At 55.3% G+C, this 22,518-nt stretch overlaps 1 protein-coding gene across 2 annotated transcripts in view; it reads right to left on the minus strand.

Annotated features, from left to right (window-relative positions):
- FGF18 (fibroblast growth factor 18) overlaps positions 1-22,289 on the minus strand; it is a 38,602-nt gene extending 16,313 nt beyond the window's left edge. The window contains exons 1-4 of one of the 2 annotated variants that reach the window (XM_039460555.2): positions 21,709-21,817; positions 21,497-21,533; positions 6,766-6,882; positions 5,488-5,668 (exon numbers count right to left, since the gene is read on the minus strand). In XM_039460555.2, coding sequence (XP_039316489.1) covers positions 5,488-5,668; positions 6,766-6,882; positions 21,497-21,533; positions 21,709-21,740 — 367 coding nt within the window. In that variant the 5' untranslated portion in view covers positions 21,741-21,817. Of the gene's footprint in view, positions 1-5,487; positions 5,669-6,765; positions 6,883-21,496; positions 21,534-21,708 lie in introns of both variants that reach the window. The other variant, XM_003936157.4, reaches the window with a different exon arrangement.
- Positions 22,290-22,518: the final 229 nt, after the last annotated feature.

Genomic DNA, 22,518 nt, shown 5'->3' on the forward strand with positions numbered 1-22,518 from the left:
ACTGAGAGCCTCTTCGTGGTTGGCCCCGTGTGCTGGGGCTGCAGCAGTGAACCAAGCAGACAAAACCTCCACCCTCCGGGAGTTTACACTCTAACACAGGAGACAGATAGTGGGTAACTAAATACATAACGGAAGGTCGGATAGTGACAAGTGCTAGGAAGAGGGGACAGAGCTGGGGGCTCTCTGATAAGGGGACAATCGTACAGAAGCCCGAGTGGGGGAGGGAGCAGGCCATGAGGATATCTGGGAGAAGAGCATTCTCAGGACAGCAAATGCAAAGGCCCTCAGACAGACAGTGCTTGGACGTTCGAGGGACGCCCGGAAAGCCGCTGTGGCTGTGGCCACGTGAGCAAGGAGCAGAGGCAGAGCCTGAGGCCGCAGCAGGATCAGGAGTTGGGCATACCGGGCCTGCAGGCTGATTCAAGGACACGAGTGTCACTCTAAGTGAGACGAGCACCTCTGAGCTGTGGAGGGACACGCTCACATTTTGGGATGCGTGTGGAAAATGGACCATGGGGGCTCAGCTCTGACATTAGGGGTCCCTGCTACATCAGCCACCCAACCAGCCCAAAGGCCTTGGGCCTTGCGGGGGCTGGGCAGTAGCTGGCCAGCCACAAAGATCCCAGTGCTGACAGAGCTGCTGGCCACTCTGCTGCCTCATTCTGCCAACTACCGGAATGAGGGAATGGAGAGGAGAGGACCCCTTCCCAGCTCCATCACCAAATCAGCAAAAGCCCAGAAGTCCTTACCTTCCTGCCTGTGTGAGCCACTGAGAGCAGCTCCTGGTTACAACTTTGAGTTGCCCTGTACATATCTTATGCATCCTTCTGGCCATCTCAAAAGGGGCCCTGCTCTCTGCCAAGCCTTGTGCTGGACATGGAGACATAGCACAGAGCAAGGTCACTGTCTCCAAGGAGCTCAGACTCCACAGGGGCACCAGCCACATCAACAGATGGTTCCACTGCAGCAGGACACTTGCTGGGACAAGGGCGAGCACAGGGGCTCAGGGCTCTGCACCCAGCCTGGGGGCTCAGGGAAGTATCTGCACTGGGGCACGCTGACTCCCTGTGAAGCTGGAATCACAGACTCACCCCATGCCTGAGCTGGAGGAAGCTGCAGAGTACCAGCTGCACACCCTTTCCCCTACCCATGTTACAGGTGGGGAAACCGAGGCCCATGGAGAGAACGGGCAGGCTCAGGGTCACGTCAAAAGTTCACAGCCTAGGCACTTCCTACTCAAAGTCAGCCTCTAATAAGGAAGAAGGAATAGGGGGCCCTAGACTGAAGGCTCCTTGATGGCGGGGACGAGGCGTATCACTGACCATGGCAGCCCCCTCCCCTGCTGCTTGTGCTTGGTAATTTCTGCTGAATGAGTGAGGGACAGAGAGGAGATCACACCGAATGATGGGAGCCAAAGCCCTTCTCCCTCATCAGGGCAGAGACGGCAGAGACCTTGCTGCTGGGAATCACAGGAGGATGCCTCTTCTCCCTGCATCCGACCTGCCAGGGTCCCACTGATGGCAGACAGGAGCACCGCTGCTTCCCCCAGGTCTTCTGGAAGCCTCTGGAGCCAGTTCCTCACCTGAGCCCATGACGGCACCCCCTACACTCCTCCCATAGTAAGGAGATCAGGTGGTGATCATTAATACTTGTTTAATGATCATATAATCTTTAGGCCTAAGATTCTGTCATTTCAATCGCCCTGTTTGTAGAAGGGAAAACAGGATCAGAAAGGCTAACTCAGATCTCCCACTCAAAAGTGGTGGAGCCAAGACTCAAATCCCACAGGATTCCTGCGCTGATGTGCTCAATCCTCCAAATACCACCTCCCCGGCTAGCAGAGCCCCGCTGCTGGCCTGCCCTGGGTTATTCTGGGCATTGTCAGTCCTGGAGGCCGGTCTACTGCAAAATGTTGTTGTTGTTGTTGTTGTTGTTGTTTCTTCAAACAGAGAAATCTTTTTTCAAATAAAATCAGGCAGGAATATCCAATCATAAGGTTTCACAAACTTTAAAAGCAGAGTTGCCCTGGAAACCCCCATGCTGGAGTCTCTACAACTCCCTGCATGTGGGCTAAGCCAGGCCCTCCTTCTGAGGAGTTGGTGCCTCCCTCTCTTCACATCCCAGGCTTAGGGACATCCACCTCCAGGGCAGGTGGACGGGGGCCTTCTCCTCCCCACTCGGAAGATAAGGAAACTAAGCCCAGGCAGGGAGGCTGGTGCCCAGGTCTTCAGGATGCTCAGGGGCAGAGCTGCAACTGGGACTCAGTGTCCTGCTTCCTGTTCTGTGCTGTTTTGTGACATGGCAACTGTCTGCAGGACAGAAGTGACCAGCACCAAGGGCAAGCAGAGGGGAGGCTGATACTACCCCAGGTGGGCAGGGTGCCCCTCCCACACAACCTCCCACCTGCCAGGTATCCAACTACCTAAGCCTCCAGCCATCTGGCCAGCTGTGCTCTCCTTCCAGAACCCAAGGCAAGGCAAAGAAACTCCCTTATTCCTGCAGCAGCCTGCTCTGCAAGCCCCTAAAGCTTTCCCAGTACTGAAAAGCTTTAGTGGACCAGAGGGAGACCCTCTTGCAGAAGACCAAGGTCTGGAAGCCCCACTGGCATCTAAGCTGATTTCACCAAAGGACCACCCACTACTGTGAAACAGGCCAGAGCCCCTGGGCAGGGCACCCCGACCCTCAGACCCACCCACAGAGCCAGCATCTCGGGATTCTGGTCTTTACAGAGGCAAATCTGAGGTTCTGAGTGTCCGTGGGGATTCCAGATTCCAGGTGTTTGCAGGGGTATATCCGTGGTGTCTGCTGAGACTCTGAGACTGCGTGTTATAAAATTACATGATTCTGACAAAGCGTGTATTACTCAGACTGCATCATTCTCAGCGGGAGCAGGTTCCTGAACTGTCCTGGGCCCCCTGGCCGCCCCTCCCCCTGAGACAAGACAGGCCCCTAATGCAGATTGGCAGAGCAGCCCCACCCTCCTGCCCTGGCCTGGCCACATAAATCACCCTCCCAATAATATTTGTATTGATTATCTAGATTGGAAGCCTCAATTGGCTCCATTGTCTCACTTCCTCTCCCCAGGCTCACAGATGGGGTCCCTTGGCCTCATCTGCGTTTCTAATGTGGCATTTAAACGGAGCAGCAGCAGCCAGCAAGGCCCTGCACTGCCCTGGGTATCGGGGGTCGCAGGAGTACAGAAACGTATTCCTTGAGAGAGGACCATAAAATCTTTAGAGTGTGTCGCTGGCAGGGAAGCCAGGAAGACCTAGTCGCTGGGTACTGGAAGTGCTGTCCACGGGCCCCGCCCAGGCACTCGTCAGATGTGCAGCAGATCAGGCCCCGCCCCCAAGGCCCACTGAACCAGCATGGGCATTTGGACAGGATCCCTCCATGGTCACATGCACATTACACTTAAGAAGCATGGCTGGACATGGTGGCTCACACCTGTAATACCAGCACTTAGGGAGGCAGAGGCGGGTGGATCACCTGAGGTCAAGAATTCGAGACCAGCCTGACCAACATGGCAAAACCCCATCGTCTCTACTAAAAATACAAAAATTAGCCGGGCATGGTGGTAGGTGTAGTCCCAGCTTCTCCGGAGGCTGAGGCAGGAGAATCGCTTGAACCTGGGAGGCAGAGGTTGCAGTGAGCTGAGATCACACCACTGCACTCCAGCCTGGGTGACAGAGTAAGATTCTGTCTCACAAAAAAAGCCCTGCTTTAGCCCAACCATTGTGTTGTGCAGAGGAGCAACGAAGGCCCGGAGAAGGCAAAAGGCTTGTCTGAGGTCACACAGCAGGAAAGATTCCCTGAGTTCCCAGTTCAGGCAGAGGGAATGCGAGGGCAAGTGGCTTCTGGGGTGAGGGGCCGGCCATTTCCGGGCTCCCCTCCCTCTGGAGCTCCTGCCTCAGGTCTCAGGGCGTGGACAGATGGTTCAGACCAGAGTCTGACCCCCCTGGACTCTCACAGCCTGGAGGGGCCAATGAGAACTCCAGGGACTCCCCAGAAGGGCACCTCCTCCCGCCCCGGCCAGCCAGCTGCCCCTTCTGGCAGCAACTGGACAGCAGATCCCAGGGAAAACCACCACCTGGGTCTGCCCAGCACAGCCAGGCGCCTGTGGAGGGGGGCACGAGGGATGGGAGGTCCCAAAGAGGCGGCCAGCAGAGGGCCTGGGAGAGGTGGGGAGGAGGGAAGCTGGGCTGGGGTCCGAAGGAGGGAGGGGCAGAGAGGTGGACAGAAACAAAACGGGAAGGGGGAAGAGCCGGGAAAGGAAGAAGGGGAAAGAGAGCGGGAGGGGAGCAGAGGCGGTAAAGAGCGATGGCGAGATGAAGGAGGGAGGCAGCTGGCCCGGAGGTGCACAAGCACAGCGTGGCCCAGCCCTGCCCGGCCTGGCCCCCAGTGACAGTGCAGCTGCCACTCTTGGGCCCTACCATGAGGTCAGTCCTGCCCCGGGGCTGAGGGAAAATAAATGGTGTCCAAGATAAAAGGTCCAAGAAATTATTTGTCTTGTTGTCACGTCCTGACTGCAACGGGCAGGGCTGGCGGGTAGGCGGGGCATCGTCCCAGAAACGCCCAGGCTGGCAGGTTTGGCCCCACACACACAGGACCTCAGCCCCAGCTCCCCAGGCTCAAGGCTGGGGCCTGGACCACCTCCCAGAATCTGGGCCTGGGAAGGCGGGAACGGGCGGAGGCAGGTGCTTTCCCGGTGAGGGGCAAGGACCAGGAGGTCTCGAAGCGGTCTCCGCTTTTCCTGCCTGGCAATTTTAAATAAATAATCTACGTGGTATTTGCTCAGCGTCTGTCTAGGCCAGATGCCCTCCAAGCCGGGGAAGGCGAGTGCTGCCTGTTTCTCTCACTGCTGAGCGCCTTTGTGGGCCAGGGGCTGGGGACGTCTCACTCCGCCCAGGCATTGCAGAGACAGCACAGGCAGGAAAGCGGGGAGAGTTCCCAAGTACTCCAGGAGGGATGCGCAGTTCCAGGGTCAAGGGCAGGTCAATAGGATCACGGCCCAAGGTGTTATGAGTGCCACACATCACCAGTGCACAGGCTGAAGCTCAAAGAGCCCATATGCACACATACACACATGAACACACGCACTAGGCCGATTTCCACCGCCACCAGCTTCCAGAAAGCATCACCCCGAGGCTCCTGCCCCTTGAAGTGGCTGAACCTAGGGCTGTTCCTATGGGAACAGCCACCTGCTTTAGGCCATCCCAGGCAAGTCACCAATACCACAGCAGATGCCACTTATGGGGCATTTACCAGCCAAAGAACTTTTCATTCACATCTTCGGTTAGTACTCCCGACAGTGCTCTCAAGGATTCACCATTACATCCCCATTTTACAGATCGGGAAACTGAGACCCAGAAGGAATCAGTATCAGGTCCAAGATCAGCCAGGACCAGCAGAGCGGCATTTGAACTTGAGGTCTCTGAGGCCGGGAACAGCATGGACACAGGGTAGGAAGAGAGGGTTGGCACATACCATACTTGTCCCCATCCTCGCCGCGGGCACTGATCCTGCGGCCCAGGACCTGGATGTGTTTCCCACTGGTCCGGCTGTAGAGCTGGTACAGCCGCAGCTGCTTACGGCTCACATCGTCCCGAGCCCGCGTCTGGTTCTCCACGTGGATGCGGAAGTCCACGTTGTCCTCAGCAGCCAGTACCTGGGCAGGGAAAAGGACACAGTGAGCCACCCTGGATGTCCCGGGCCCGCTGCATGCAGGAGCCAGCCACAGCCACCACAAAGACCAAGGGCTTCTCTACGCCGGCTCTGAGCCAGGCCTCAGCACACACTGATAACCAGCCTGTCACTATTCCCATTCAAAAACGAGGCACCGGGGCTCTGAGAGGTGAGGTAAGCTGCCCACGGTGGCCCAGCCAGAAAGTGGCAAAGCTAAGAATCAGGCCTAGGTCGATGTGACAACAAAGCTTCTCTTTCTACCGCAGCCACACAGCAAAGCAAGAATGATTCTCAGTAAAATGGTGGGGCAGAGGCCCCACCCTGATTCCATCCCAGGGTAGCTGCGAGGCTACGTGAGTAAACGGGAAGAAAAGTACTAAATCCATATGGACATGGGTGAAGAATGAGAGGGGATGGAACAGTGGGTCCATGTGGAAGGAGGGAGGCCTGGAGAGCCTCATCCAGGGAGCCAGCGTGGCAGAGTCCGCTGTGACTTTGCCCCCTGAAGCTGATGCTGGGGTCTCCTCCTCACCCTACAAGGGTCCTCATGCTCACTCCCACACCAAACATCGGCCCACAACCTGAGTTAGGAGAAGCCTTTGCTTTGCATTTGCCACCAAAGTTCTGTCTCCCTCGGGGCTTAGCTTGTGCCTGTCCACATCCTCCAGGAAGCCTTCTCTGGTTACATCAACACACATTGCTCCCATCTTCCCTCCCCTCTCATTGGGACAATTTGCATCTGCCTCCACTCTCGCCCGCTGGTAGTCTCTCTGCCATCAAACCCCATCCCTTCTCCACACTCTCCCGGACTTCCCATCACACTTCGGTGAAGGACTCCTCCAAGGCCTCAGGGCCCTGCAAGGCGAGCCCCTGGCTGCTTTTCACCTTCCTCCCCCACCACGACCCCCTACCAGCCATGCTAGCCACTGGCCACCTTGGCATGGCTCTGGGTGTTCCAAAATCCAAACACACTCCTGCCCCAGGGCCTTTGCACTTGTTCTTCCTTCTGCTTTGATGCTCTTGCCCAGATCCTTACATTCTAAGCCCTTGAGCTCACTCAGGTCTCTGCTCAAATGTTACCTCCTCATGCAGGCCTTCCTGGACCCCTTTCTGAAGCTCTGTGACTCTCCCTCCTTCCACCATGCTTTGTGCTTCTTTCCCGCACTTATCTGGGTTTTGTCTTTTGGCCCCAGTAGGCTGGCAGTACCATGAAAAAAAAAAGAGAGAGAGAGAGAAAGCTGGAGCAGTGTCCCATTTGCCACTATTCCGCAGCTCCTAACATGGCAGAAACTCAAACACTTCTTGAATGGATGCATGAACAAATGTTGAAAAGACCTGGAGTCCTGTCGTGCCATTCAGCACTGGCACAGGGTCCCCTACACCCTGCTGGTTGTATGCCTGTCCTATCCCATGTTAACCATAAGGCTGAGCCGTTCCTGAAGTCCAGACAGCGTTCTGGGTTTGTTTCCTGTGTGCACACAAAGTCTATCACAATGCTAGTCACAAGAGACCCCATTCCCAGGCTGGCACAGCCCCACCCAGCCCATGGTAGAGCTCTTGGGACCCTGGCTGTCTGAACATCTGTCTCACCTCTCAGCCGTGAACTCCCAAGGGCAGGGATGTGCTTCCTTCATTTGCTACACCAGGATCTCTGTCCCCACGCTGACCTGCACGTATCCCCTGATCCCGGCCTGGGCCCACAGGTATGTTTGCGGGACAGCACTGTTGAACTTTGGTGATTGTCCTCGGGGTGGTAGCATCATCCCACACTGTGGATGAGGAAACTGTCAGCTCCGCCCACAAGGTCCCAGAGCAGTAATGCAGAATTAATCTCAGGCCTTGTGACCGCAGCCTGTGTTTCCTGTGCCCCATCCCCTGCAGGCCACTGCCTTGTAGGGCCCTGCCTGCCCCGCCAGTGCCATCAGGAGCTGGCCTTGGGTTCCAAACCCAGGATGTGCCACTCTCTAGCTAAGGGACCATATGCAAGTTATTAAACTCTAGTGCCTGTTTCCTCACCTATAAAATAGCGTGATGATAACAGCACCCTCCTCGTGAGTGGCTGTAAAGATTAAACATATACAGCAATATATTAAGTGCTCAGAGCAGTGCCTGGCTCAGTAGGTGTCATTTGTGATAGAACACAAGGAAACCCTTTATGGGACTCTAGGCGAAGCCCTGCAAACCAGATTCACATTTGGAAAGATGCTATTGCTTTTGATAGTCCTGACCACCTGCGCCATGGGAACACTTATCACCCCCATTGAACGGATGGAGACACTCAGGCCCAGGAAAGTTAAGTCCATTGCTCCAAACCACACAGCCCAGTGAGGCAGGGCCTGGCCTGCTGGCCCACCAGCTGTGCCTCCTCTTTACTTCCCCACCACTCACAGCCCGGATCTGATACCTGGGGCCCGCCGCCTTCCACATCCTGCTGCTCAGGGACAGAGGAACTCCAGTGCCCCTGAGGTCCACACCTGATGGGCATTTGTCCGGAAGAACCCCCACCCATGGCCTTTGACCTTCCTGGAATGACTTCCGAAGGTGGTTGGCCCTGTCCCCTCCCCCAAGGGCAGGCCTCTGGCGTCCCTCCCAGTCCTCCAACTCTCCTCCTGCTCACAGGAGACCTTATCGACCAGAGGTCAAACCAATCTCCTTGCCCCGGGTCCCCGAGGGGAGCTGCCCTGCCCCAGAAGCCGGCCTCCCATTAATGATTTTCTCCCTGGCCCACTGGACAGAGGCAGCGTGGGTGACCCAGGGTCAGCAGCGGCTATCGGGTGGCACTTCCCCAGTATGCGGGAGGGAACAATCCATCTTGCCCAGCTCCCACCATTGAAGCCTCACTCTGTGGCCAGATCAACCCCCAGGGAGGTAGCGGGGGTGGCCTCTGACTCAGAAACAGGGTCTGTTCTCCTGGAAAGGCTGGAAGCACCCGGGGCTTCCCAGGCAAGACCTCTGGAGGGTGTGACACCCCCACCCGAAGCCTTTCCTAGCCCCACCTCCCAGGCTGGGGGAGGACCCCTGAACACTCTACGGCAATGGCTTATTGTCCCAAGTCCAGTGTGACTGGTTCATCCCTGAATCTCAGCTCTGCCCTCAGAAGGTAACCAGCAAACACCTGCCAAAAGGCTGTGGCCAAAGCGAGGGAAACCTGGAGGTCAACGTCAGCCCTCCCACTCACCACCCAGAGTGCCCCACAGAGGGACGTGTTAAAGCAACTGACTGCTCAGCGTTCCTCTGTTCTAGACACTCTGCTGAGAGTGTAGGCCGGGCGCAGTGGCTCAGCACTTTTGGAGGCTGAGGTGGGTGGATCCCTTGATGCCAGGACTTCAAGACCAGCCTGGCCAACATAGTGAAACCCTGTCTCTACTGAAAACACAAAAATTAGCGGGGCACGATGGTGCATGCCTTTAATCCCAGCTACTCAGGAGGCTGAGGCCACAGAATCACTTGAACCCGGGAGGCAGAGGTTGCTGTGAGCCAAGATCGCACCACTGCACTCTAGCCTGGGCGACAGAGTGAGAATCTGTCTTAAAATAAAATAAATAAGAAGTATTTTAAAAAGAAGAAGAAGACAATGACCCTTAGACATGGCACCTCAGGGACCCACGGAGGTGAGCACCGTTAAAGCCCATGTCAAGGTCTGCCGCCAGAGCACACGCATAGGGGGGCTGCCTTGGACACAACCACTTGTGTCCTGCTAGCTGGGTGGCAGGTCACTTGGCTGAGTGCCCTTCAAGGGGGCTCTGTCTTCAAGATCTTCCCAGCACAGTGTTGCTGTCTGCCTGGCTAACACCCCTCCAGGCACACAATGATCAGGGGTGTTGAAAAGCTGTGGTGTGAAAAAAATCAAATTGCTGCAACTTTTTTTTTTTTTTTTTTGAGACTGAGTCTCATTCTGTCACCCAGGCTGGAGTGCAGTGGTGCAATCTCGGCTCACTGCAATCTCTGCCTCCCGGGTTCAAGCAATTCTCATGCCTCAGCCTCCCTGAGTACTGGGATTCACAGGCGCGCCACCACGCTCAGCTAATTTTTTGTATTTTTAGTAGAGACAGGGTTTTACTATGTTAGCCAGGCTGGTCTTGAACTCCTGACCTCAGGTGATCCACCCGCCTCGGCCTCCCAAAGTGCTGGAATTACACGTATGAGCCACCGTGTCCAGCCTGCTGCGACTCTTGAAAGGCGAGGAGAGTTGGTGCATAAAGGAAGTCTTCCACAGAGGCAAGGTGCCTTTTGTCACTCTACCTTGCCCGCCACGCCACACACATGGATTATCTTTTGGGTGGAGGCAGCCTTTCTCATGGCATGGTAGCCTAGGGTCCCCTGCAGCCTAAGATCCCAACTGTCCTCAGCCCCTGCTTCCCCTGCCTTGAGGGCTTCAGCTCTGGTAGAAATGTTCACTCTTCCAAAGCAGCACTGGCTGCACAGAGGCAACGAGGCCCCAAGAGGCTCAAATCCCTCCCCAAGCCTGCCAAGGTCCCCAGCACCTGGGGACAATCATGGGGCTCAGTGGCACAGAGCCCACTCACCTTCTACCTTCAGTCCCATTCTCATCCGGTACAGTTCTTAACACACAACGTGATGCCATGGCCCTGCCTAGGCTCCCCATTACCCAGGACAACAGCCAAGTGTCATGCTTACAATCGAACCCCCCCATCTACCTTCCAAGCCTCCTCTCTTGGGCACCTTGGTAAGAACCTTCCACAGGGAGAAAAGAGGTTGAAGTGAGCCTCCAGCCTAGTGCCAGCTTCCGGAGATCAACCAAGGTACCACTTCACACGAGGGCATTTGATAGCCTCCATCACTCCCTCTGGCCTGAAGATTTCAGCCTCTCCAGCCCACTCATGGCTGAAAAGCATGTTTGGGATCTTTCTCTTTCTTCCTGGGCCCCATTGCTACCTCCCACAAATGTGCGTGACATCACACATCACCTATGTACATACACCACACATGCAACACTAACACAGTAAGCAGCACTGACTGACCTTAGCTGTCCCCTGGCTTCACCCCTGTCAACCAACTTACTTGACTCCTTCAGCTCTCAGTTTTCCCAACAGCAAAATGGGGATAGTTTATCATATTTATCTCAGAAAAAGATTCTATTAGTGACAATAATTACTCATTTTCCTTTTTTCTTTTTTTTTTTTTTTGAGATGAACTCTTACTCTGTCACCCAGGCTGGAGTGCAGTGGAGTGGTCTTGTTTCACTGCAACCTCCACCTCCTGGGTTTAAGCGATTCTCCTGCCTCAGCCTCCCGAGAAGCTGGGATTACACACGCGTGCCACCATGCCCAGCTAATTTTTTGTGTTTTTAGTAAAGATGGGGTTTCACCATGTTGGCCAGGCTGGTGACCTCGTGACCTTGTGATCACGCCCTCAGCCTCCCAAAGTGCTGAGGTTACAGGCGTGAGCCACCACGCCCGGCTGCTTGTTTTTCTTTACTTTTGTTTTGTTTCATAAACAGCCACTATGTGCTGAGCACTTCCTCTGTGCTAAGAATCTCGAGGTGTCTCCCTCTGTAATGACAAGAACGATCCTATGTGTTGGTATGATTATTATCCCCATTTTACAGAGAGGGAAACTGAGGCTCAGAGAAGTTACATCCCTTGTTATATGACACATATTCAGTAAGAAATCAAGATTGAAATCCAGCCCAGTTTCTCTCCTGCTTTGCCCTCGCCTGCAGCTGTTCTCCCTCCTGTTCCTCACCCACCACCTTTCTACTTTTCCAGGACGACGACTTGTTCAGGCCACAGGCCATCGTGTGGGGGTAAGGAGGTTGGAATATTGTCCACAAAAGAGCTGGGGGCCTTGAGCTTTCTGCCTCCACCCAAGAGAGAAGGATGGGGTCCCAGGGACCTTCCCGCCCAGTGCCCATTCTCTGATCCTTGAGGCTTCACGCAACCCATGCCCTTGTCTCCAAGAAACTTGTCCAGAAAGGGAGGGGCTCCCTGGTCCCAGGAGGGGCAGCCTCCAGACTTCCGGCCACATTCCACACCACTCTCTCCTCCAGCAGCAGCAACAACCGGCCAGCTGAGGTTTTCAGAGCTTCACTAAACTCTGGATTCAAACCAGAGACCTTCACCCTCTCCAGCCGGGGTTCTGGTAAAGTCAGCCCCTCTCTCCACCTGAAAACACAGCTCTGCTCACTTCCTGGACTCTGGCCTGGGGGCGCTCTCTGGATTATCGTCACTGAGAGTGAAGCTTACCTTGGCTCCCACTGGCTGGACACTTGCCTCTGTGCCAGGCCCCATGTGCACTCCTCATACAGCCTGAGCAGCTGAAACTATTACTTTCCCCGTGTTCCAAGTGACAAAGGAAGATGCAAAGAGGTCACGGGACTGGCCCAAATTGAACAGAAACTGACTGAGCCATGATCTGAACTCATCTCTGGCTCTGAAGCCCATGAGTTTCCCATGGATGGAAAGGGTAGGAAGAAGGCTGGGCCCACCCTGAATCTGAATGTGGCTCCCATGGGTGCCCCTACCTCCTCAACCCTGGGCTTCTGGCCTCTTTCCTGTCACATTCCCCACACCAACTCAGCCAGGACAGACAGTGACTCCGCAAAGGGCCCTTCCCCACCCCCAAGTCTGTCCATTAAGCTCCCAGGGCTATCAATGTATTGATTGGCAGGGCTGAGCCATCAGCAGGGGAGGGGGGCACTGCAGGATGGGGGTTGGGCCCCAGGGTCGGTCTCCCGCTCCCCATACATCAGCCTTCGTGGTACAGATTGTCAATACAGGCGCCACTGCTGCAGGCGGCCAACCCTGGAGCGGTAAACACCCATGCCCTGTTCTCTCGCTCCCTTTCCTCTTCCTGCCAATCCCTGCTTCAATTCCAGCTCCCTAAAGGCCCTGAGTAGGGAGAGTAGCCATCCATGCCCATGAGATAACTAACAACCCCTTTATTCCAGCATTCAAAGCTCCCCACAGCCTTTTCCATCACCCCAATTCCTGGGAATGGATGCGCCAGCCACCCCAGTTGGCTTAGAGCTCCATGAGTCCACCAGGCTGATCCCTGCTTCCAGGTAGCACCATTCCACGTGCCCGCAAGGCTTTTCCGCATAGGCGCATACACATATGCATGCACACAGAGGTTCACAGTGTCCTCTTCACCTGGACTGCTCTTATTTCAAGGTCCACCTGGAGCGTCATCCTAGGCCAGACCCTCTTGCCCCAGAGTCTGGTTCTGGGCCAAGACTACCAACCTACCCTAGAGTTCTTGCTCCTCCGCACATATCCCCAGTTTCTCTCAAGTCCCCAAGGCCTGGGACAGGTGCTGGTCCTTGCTGCATCCCAGCCCCTGGCACAGAGGAGTGGTTGCGGGGACTCAGTCCAGCTTCCACGCCCCTCCACCCCGCGCAGGAGAACCTCTCCCCCGAGCCTCCACTCACTGAGCCAACATTCCTCCAGCATGCCAGGTCTGTGCCAGGTGCCATGGTGCCCGCAGCAGGGGTCAGACCTCCCTTTGACTTCCAGGAACCCATGGGCTGGCGGACAAGCCAGCCTTGAGGCACCCCAGAGTTGAATGCAGAAACGCAGCTCACATTTACTTAACACTTATCATGAGCCAAGTGCTGTGCTAATTGCTTCCCTTGGGTAGGGGGAACTCACCCTTCCAGCAACCCCAGGAGGGAGGTTTCTGTCCTGATGCCTACAGGAATGACAAGCCACAGAGGGGCCAGTCAATCACTCAATCACACGGCCACCTGAAGCAGTGCTGGGCCCAGAACCCATCCATCCCTGTGAGCCCTGCAGAGCGTCCCCTGGATCAAAGGCAGTGGCCAAGTGCTATGTGATTCCAAGGCAGAAGGTGGGAGGGGTATCACGGAAAACAGAGCTGTCCAAAGTGCATGGCACCTCTTCATGGAGAACACATGGAAGGAAAAGCCTTGGAGATCTTCTTCATTTCCCTCAAAACCAGTCCAGGGCCAGGTATGCAGCAAGTGCCCCAGAAATGTTTGTGGATTGTTGATGTGGATTGTGGATAGTTTGTGGATTGTTGATGTGGATTGTGGATTGTTTGTGGATTGTTGATGTGGATTGTGGATTGTTTGTGGATTGTTGATGTGGATTGTGGATTGTTTGTGGATTGTTGATGTGGATTGTGGATTGTTTGTGGATTGTTGATGTGGATTGTGGATAGTTTGTGGATTGTTGATGTGGATTGTGGACTGTTTGTGGATTGTTGATGTGGATTGTGGATTGTTTGTGGATTGTTGATGTGGATTGTGGATAGTTTGTGGATTGTTGATGTGGATTGTGGATAGTTTGTGGATTGTTGATGTGGATTGTGGACTGTTTGTGGATTGTTGATGTGGATTGTGGATAGTTTGTGGATTGTTGATGTGGATTGTGGACTGTTTGTGGATTGTTGATGTGGATTGTGGACTGTTTGTGGATTGTTGATGTGGATTGTGGATTGTTTGTGGATTGTTGATGTGGATTGTGGATTGTTTGTGGATTGTTGATGTGGATTGTGGACAGTTTGTGGATTGTTGATGTGGATTGTGGATTGTTTGTGGATTGTTGATGTGGATTGTGGATAGTTTGTGGATTGTTGATGTGGATTGTGGATAGTTTGTGGATTGTTGATGTGGATTGTGGATTGTTTGTGGATTGTTGATGTGGACTGTGGATAGTTTGTGGATTGTTGATGTGGACTGTGGATAGTTTGTGGATTGTTGATGTGGATTGTGGATAGTTTGTGGATTGTTGATGTGGATTGTGGACTGTTTGTGGATTGTTGATGTGGATTGTGGACTGTTTGTGGATTGTTGATGTGGATTGTGGATTGTTTGTGGATTGTTGATGTGGATTGTGGACAGTTTGTGGATTGTTGATGTGGATTGTGGACAGTTTGTGGATTGTTGATGTGGATTGTGGATTGTTTGTGGATTGTTGATGTGGATTGTGGATAGTTTGTGGATTGTTGATGTGGATTGTGGATAGTTTGTGGATTGTTGATGTGGATTGTGGATTGTTTGTGGATTGTTGATGTGGATTGTGGATAGTTTGTGGATTGTTGATGTGGATTGTGGATAGTTTGTGGATTGTTGATGTGGATTGTGGATAGTTTGTGGATTGTTGATGTGGATTGTGGATTGTTTGTGGATTGTTGATGTGGATTGTGGATAGTTTGTGGATTGTTGATGTGGATTGTGGATTGTTTGTGGATTGTTGATGTGGATTGTGGATAGTTTGTGGATTGTTGATGTGGATTGTGGATTGTTTGTGGATTGTTGATGTGGATTGTGGATTGTTTGTGGATTGTTGATGTGGATTGTGGATTGTTTGTGGATTGTTGATGAGGCGCAACACTATCTTTAAGTGCCTACTGCATATCTGGTCATCAATTACTTTTACCAACAAGCCAGGGGAGTGGGATTATTATCCTTATTCTGAGCATGGTGAGGAAGCAGAGACTCGAAGAGGTTAAGGGCCTTGCCCAAAACCACACAGTCCTGAGTGACAGAATGGCAATTAAATCCAGACCTAAGTCCAAAGCTCGCGTTCCCAACTCAGACTGGAGGAGGCCTGATGTCACTGATCCAAGGAACACATCCTCTCTAGCTTTCTCTAGCACCCACAGCATGTTATGCACCTAACACAGACAATATAAGTCATTGAACAAATACTATCACTCCATTATTCACTGAGTTGTGCTAGCCACTCTGCATGCTATATCCCACTTAGCTCTCACAATAACCCTTAAGAAGCAGGTATTTCTCATGATCCCATTTTACAGATGGGGAAACTGAGGTGCAGAGGTTTGAAGATTAAGGAATATTTGCTGAGCAGCTGCCAAGAAGAACAGCCAAGATTCAACCTACACAAAAGCCTATGCATTCAAGCACCACAGAAACCACTGACCCCACCTCACTGACACCCAGGTGGGGAAATCAAATCTCAGAGAGAGGTCAGCGAGCCAGGGACGGAGCCAGGATTAGAATCCAGGGATTCAGGGATTCTGCTTGGTGGCCCACAGGGGGCTTATCTTTGGCCCCATCCTTGGCACAACAGCATTTTGAATGGCCTGAGGCCCTTTTGCCACTGAGATGTCAGAGCAAACACACAGCCAGCAAGCTGGACCAAAGCCCAAGGGACTCAGTAACCTGCTAGTGTTCCAGAACAAATCCCCATGCTCCAGCCCAAAGTGCTGACAATAGGCCCAAGCCCTTTCTAAGGCCAACCCGCCCCTTCATGCACGGTCACAGGTCCTGAGGAGCTAGGGAAGAACCGACACAGCAAAAGCTGGCTGTCACCTCAGAGCAGCCGTCACCCACAGAAGGGAGCAATCAACACCTCCCCTCCCAAAGTGACCACAGGGCAGCAGCCCCCAGGAAGGACCCACTATACATGAGAGGGGGAGGGCAGGGGGCAAGGGACCCTCCTAGAGTAAGAGGCATAGGAGCTGGGTCTGGACTGCAAACAAGAGTTTGGGTCATGCACTGCCCCTCCACCATCACCTGAGGCGGTAGGGACGGTGCCGTTGGTTGTCTTCTCCCATTGTACACATGCAGAAGCTGAGACCCAGGAAGGTGAAGTTACTTGCCCAAGGTCACACAGCAAAGGGAAGGCAGAGCCACACTCCAAAGCCCTCATACAAGTAAGCTTGAGTCTGAGAGCCAGGCAGACCCAGAGCTGAATCCAGCTCTGCCTCTCTCTTGCTATGTGACCAAAAGCAGGTTAATTTCTGCCCCGGTGCCTTCCTTTTTCTTCCTCTGTGGAATTCCCTAATTCCAGGCTGATTGTGAGGCTTGACCTGGATGTCAAAAGCACATGGCAGCCAGATGCGGTGGCTCACGCCTGTAATCCCAGCACTTCGGGAGGCTGAGGTGTGAGGATCACCTAAGGTCAGGAGTTTGAGATCAGCCTCACCATCATGGTGAAAACCCATCTCTACTAAAAATACAAAAATTAGCTGGGTGTCATGGCATGCAGGCTGAAGCAGAAGAATTGCTTGAACCTGGCAGGTGGAGGTTGCAATGAGCCGAGATCGCACCACTGCGCTCCAGCCTGGACGACAGAGAGACACCGCATCTCAACAACAATAAAAAAAGTACTTGGCAAGTAGTGAGCACACTATACCTGGTGGCCACTATGAATATTGTTATTTTTGAGGGCTTGATGTGCCTGCACCCCAATTTTCCACACCCACAACTCTCCTGCTAGAGGACTAGGTCAGAAGCAAAAGGCCCTGCAGAAAATGGAAGTCTCTTCCTGATACCCCTCTAGACTCCCTTTGGGGGTCCAGTGTGCCAGGGCATGGTGGAGCCTGCATCTGTGACCCTGATGGGCTGCCCCAAGCCCGCTGACACTGGCCGTGCCAACCACAAGAAATTCTAAACATCTACCTTCTTATCTCAGAGCGGGTGACTCTCCCGGGCTTCAGGAATGCTGGTGGGGAGCCCCGCCCCCTCCTCCTCCTCCTCCTTCGCTGGGAAAACGCTGGAAGAGGACCGCTGAATCCCCTGGTCCCCACCTCCCAAGTTCTCCCCTCTAACTCTGGGACTCTCTCACATCAACACATTTCAGGAGGATCAGGACCTGCAGACTCCAACTCAGACACCCTCAAGCCTAGAGATGCCTACCTGGGCCCTCAACATCCCCCTACAGCAGAGTCCAGAGAGAATCTCACTGCAGACCCCTAGCGTGTCCCTAAGCCTCCATGATCCCAGCAATATTCTTTCTGAATAATTTCAGGATTCTTTGAGAAGAAGGTCCACCTGCTACGGTAGAGAAAAACACAAGATCTTGAATCCAGAGTCTTGGGTCTTAGTTATGACCCTAAACAAATCCCTTCCTCATTCTGTGCTTCAGTTTCTCCATCTGTGAAATAGAATTACCCTCTCTTACCTTGGCGTCCCTGTAGAATGGTTGACAGAACTGAACCAGCTTCCCGATGTAAGGGACACTCTAGAATTTCTACAAGCACCACCTTTTTCCTTCAAGCAAATCACTCCTCCTTGGCTTCAGTTTCTTCCTCTGCTAAACTGGAGGAAGATGTATGAGCCTGCCTCACTCCACTTTACAGTGCTGGGAAAGGAGGGGCAGAATAGACAAGCCTCTGTTCATCCGGCACTTTCTCCTTTTCAACTGGGAGCTCTTTGAGGCCAGGGACTAACCAGACCTTATTCCCAAGGCAACAAGAAGGAGGCTCACAGCAAGTATGTGTTGAATGAATACCTGACTGTGGATGGATGGGTGACATTGATTTAAGAATGTAAAAGGCTGGACGCAGTGGCTCATGCCTGTAATCCCAGCATTTTGGGAGGCCAAGGCAGGTGGATCACCTGAGGTCAGTAGTTCGAGATCGTCCTGGCCAACATGGTGAAACCCTGTCTCTACTAAAAATACAAAAATTAGGCCAGCATGGTGGCATGTACCTGTAATCCCAGCTACTCAGGAGGCTGAGGAAGGAGAGTCACTTGAACCCAGGAGGCAGAGGCTGCAGTGAGCCAAGATCACACCACTGCACTCCAGCCTGGATGACAGAACTCAGGAAAAAAAAAAAAAAAAGTGCCATCCACTAAGAGAGCTTCCCACCCTCTTTTTGTCTCAAAGGACACCTTCTCCAACTTCCCCGTGCGAGCCAGATTAAAGAAAGGCTCTAAACCTCACTGAGAAGGCTGGGTACGGAGGTAGTCAGGCCAAGAGGAGGCGTGGAAGGAAACTTCCAAACTTGACCACTTCTTGCGGTGAGAGAGGAAGTGGCGCTGCAGGAGGGACGAGAGGCCAGGGAATGCCCCCCCACCCCTCCCCGCCTGGCCTGCCTCATGCCTGGTCTTGTCTGGGGAAAGCCAGGACCTAGCCGAGCCTGGCGGCAGGAACAATGTCAGGCAGGTGCCGGCCGAGCTGCGTGAAAGGCCCAGCCCGGTGTCATTGTCAGAGCTCAGCCAAGTGCAGAAAAGCAATTTACTGGTCACGCCGCTTGCTCCCCACGGAAATTTTTAAAATTCTTCCAATTTGAGCTATCTATGGTGTCCCGAGTCATGTGGAGAAGGGATGAAGGGATTTTATTAAATTCCCAGCTTCCCACTTCCCAGGGTGGCTGAAGGGTGAGGGCGGGGCTCACCACTTTGGGGGTGGGCAAGATGGTATCTGGCATTGAATGTGCTCATGGAAACGTAGCTGGGGGCAGGGACCCATTCTGAGCCTGGTAGCGATGGACAGGAGGAAAGGAGGGGCCCAGAAACTCAGCTGCTAAGACTGGACCAGTCCTGGAAAACACTGAGGTGGGGGAGGGAAGGGTGCAGACGCATCCACTTCCCAGCAGCAACAATGCGCCTTCCTGGCTGGACGAGAATTTGCACAACTTCTTCCCCCACCCCAGCCCCCCATCATATACCAGTTTAACCCCATGACCACCCATTTCACAAATGATGCAGCTAAGACTCCAGGGATCCACGGAGAGGGAAAGACAGAGCTGGAGCTGGGGTTCAGGCCTAGGCCACTGGATAGCAAAGCCCTGAGCCCTTCACGCCATGCAGAGGCCTCCCTGGCCCCTGCTCACCCTAATGGAGCTTGAACTGCACCCACTAAGTGCAGCCTGCCCAAACCTCAGCAGGGAGCAGGCCTCAGACTCCTGGCAGTTAACATCATGTGGCTCCCACCCCTCATCTCAACCATTAAGGCCACCCCACCTTTGTTCCTATAGTGTGGATGGGAACAACCCTGCCCATAACCCCCAGGATAACACTGCTTCACCTTTGGGGGTCACAGATGTTTTGAAACTCTGTGGGGAGCCAAGAACCCTCCTCCAGACACAGCACGTCTGAGCACCATTTTCGCGCAACATTTCGAGGGCCTCTCCCTCCCACAGTCGCATCCTTTACACTCCAAGGGTACATGAACCTGGGTTAAAAACATCAGTCCTATGGCACTTCGGAAGCAGAAAGGTCGGTAGACAAAGGGGCAAAGGAAGGGGAAAGGTGGAGGCAGCGGGGAAAGGAGCCTCCCTCACCTGTTCCAAGGCTGCCTCTTGGACTCGGGCAGACCACCCAGCTCTTTCCCAAGATGCTGGCTCTAGCTCTGGCCAGGAGGTGGAGGTGGGATGCAGAGTCACACTCCCTCCCTCCAGCTCCCCTGGAGAACACAAAGATCACACAGCAGCCCCTCCTGGGCCCCACTTCAAGAAGAACCAAGAGCAGCAGGCATCAAGAGGCTTGAGCCACACGTCCAAAGGCTTCCCTGCTACTCCAAGCTACTCCATCCCTCCCGCCCCCAGGCTCAGCATTCTGGAATCGAGCTGTTGCCCAAGTCAGACAAGCGGACCCCCTGGAGTGACCCCAGGGCCTGCCCTCTGCTTGGGGACTCAGCTGCAGACCAGGCAGGCCATGCCTGGCACTGGCCTCCCTCTTTGACACCAGCCATTCCCCACCCCCGCCCCCATCACCACACAGGGTCACATCTGCTTTGGCAAACAGCCAGTCTTAAGTTACTGACTCCAGTTGTATTGATTCAAGGAGTCACTGGGGACCCCAGCCTGGCCAACAAGAGGAAAGAACCCATCAGTCCGTCTGTCCATCCACTCTTCCAGGCTGAAGCCCCACTGGATGCCACCAGCTTAGTGCCTATCAGGAGGGTAACAACCCTCTCCTGGGCTTTGAAGGAAGACACCAGGCCCGCCACTGCCAACACGCAGCAGTGCTCAAGGCACACAACACTCCCTAAGCCAGAAAACCGGGAGAACCACCGATTTCCTGTGCTCAAGGCTCTCTCTGGGGATCTCCAGAATCCAGAAGGCTAAGGTCTAAGCATCTTCTCTAATCCCAGAAAGCCACCTGCCTTCCACTGAGGGGGAAGGGTCAGACAACCCTCTTTTGGCCTGCGTCCAGTTCCTCCTGGCTGCCCCCTTGCAGCTCTAGGTGGGTGGGGGCTTGGGGAGCTGACGCTTCCTATTCCCTTTGCCCGCCGCCGCCCGCCTCCCATCCATGCACTGGCAGCCCTGGTCTGGTTCTAATCGGGGCTGAAGTCGGCTCCCTTTTCCCTCTTCTCTTTCCCTCCCCCCCCCCACCCTTTTTCCTTCATTTCTACGGCTTTGGAAGCCAGAGCGTTCCAACTGTCTGCGTGCCAAGACCTTCCCGAGTCTGAAAGCTGCTGAAGTAACAGATCAGATTTTAGCAAGTGCTTTCCAGGCTGAGCGCCAAGCCCTCTTCTGATTCACGGAGAGCGAGCGAACGGGGAGCAGGCGGGGAACCAGCGAGAGCTGCACCACCTTGGGCGAGGGCGTGCTGAGCGCGGCCCGTCCGGGAGCGGCCTCGCGGGCAACTGCCACTCAGCCTAGGCACCCCGTGCCTCCACTCGTCCCGGGCGTGTGTGTGTCTGTGTGTGTGTCTCAGTGCAGCAAGCGACTTCAAAACCACAGGGTAATTTACCACTGAAGCTTTCTCCCTGGACTCGAAATCCACTCGGCTGAAAGCCTTTTTGTTTGGAAGCCGCGATGTTAAGGGAAGGTTGGCAGAGAAAATCCCTAGGTCCTACCCCTCGCTGGCTGCGGGCAGGGGTCTTAGAGCCAGGCAGATTGCTGCGGCTGAGTCCGCCGGCTCTGCGGGATCTCCTCCCAACCAAGGCCGACAGAGGCCGCGACTGCCCGGGCCGGCTCTAACTCCGAAGCAGAGCCCCTTGCCCTTGGCCGGTCCCCCGCCTGCGCAGGGTGCGCGCGGAGCCGCCCTTCCGCGTCCTGGGAACAGGTGCACTGGGCTTGGCGCCCAGGAGGGGTGGGGCACAGGGAGGGGGCGCGGCCGGGTAAGTGGGGTCAGCAGGTACCGCGAGGCAGGGGCGGGGGAGGTCAAAGTCAGGAGCCCACGTACCTGTACCTGGAAGCACAGCAGCAGGAAGTGTAAACACCTGCGGGTAAAAGATGGAGAAGCGGTCAGTGGGACCTGAGGGAGGGGGCGCAAGGACAGACAGACACGCGGTCGAAGAGTCGGGCAAACGAACGGGCGGGCAGACAGAGGCACAGGGCACAGGCACACGGACAGACGGCCAAGCAGGGTGGGCAGCCCCGCGCGCGGGCGCTTACAGGCAAGTGCAGGCGGAGGGCGCTGAATACATCGCTGGGCGGGAGGGAGGCGGCGGCTCCTAGCCCAGCCTGCACATGTCCGCTTCGCGCGGCTGGGACCGGGCGCCTCCGCCGCCGCCGCCGCCGCCGCCGCCGCTGCTGCTGCTCCTTCCTCGCCGGCTGCTGCTGCTGCAGACTCTGCTGCTCCGGGGCGCTCCGCCGCGTGCCCTGCGGCATCAGCGCCCCGCGCGGCTCCTCCCGAGCGCTGCGCCCTCCGGGCTGGCGCAGAGGCTGCGGGTCGGCAGCCGCTGTGCAGAAGGCGTCCGGCTGGTGCGGGGAAGCTTGCTCACTGCTGACCGGCCGTCCGGGCGTCTGCGGGAGGCTGGCTGCCCGGTTCAGTCCGCGGACAGCCTGCGCAGCGGGGCTGGAAGTCGGGTTAAGCTCTCCAGCAGGGGCGCGGGGCTGCGTGGGGCCAGGGTTCAGCGCTCCGGGTTCGGGGCGCGCGGCTGCGGCGCTAACGCGTCACGGCCGCTCCGTCTGGGCACCCGCCGGCTCATGTCTCCTCCTCCGCGTCTCTCCGGCCGTGCGCATCGCCGCCTCCCACCACTGGCGGCGGCCGGGGCGTTTTCTACGCGCGGGCGGCGAGGGGGCGGGGGGCCGGGGGCGGGTCCGGGCCCGAGCCGGCACAATGAGGATGCGGGGCCTGGGGGCTCCCCCCTTGGGGCGCGGCCGGACGGGCGCTCAGCTAGCCTGGGTGCGCCGAGCCCACATCAAAGGCGGCCCTGCCTTCTCGCCTGCCTGCCGCGGCCTCTTGCTGCCTCCTCCTCCTCC

This window comes from Saimiri boliviensis, chromosome 20 (assembly GCF_048565385.1).
Source record: "Saimiri boliviensis isolate mSaiBol1 chromosome 20, mSaiBol1.pri, whole genome shotgun sequence".
In the NCBI taxonomy this organism is placed as follows: domain Eukaryota; kingdom Metazoa; phylum Chordata; class Mammalia; order Primates; family Cebidae; genus Saimiri; species Saimiri boliviensis.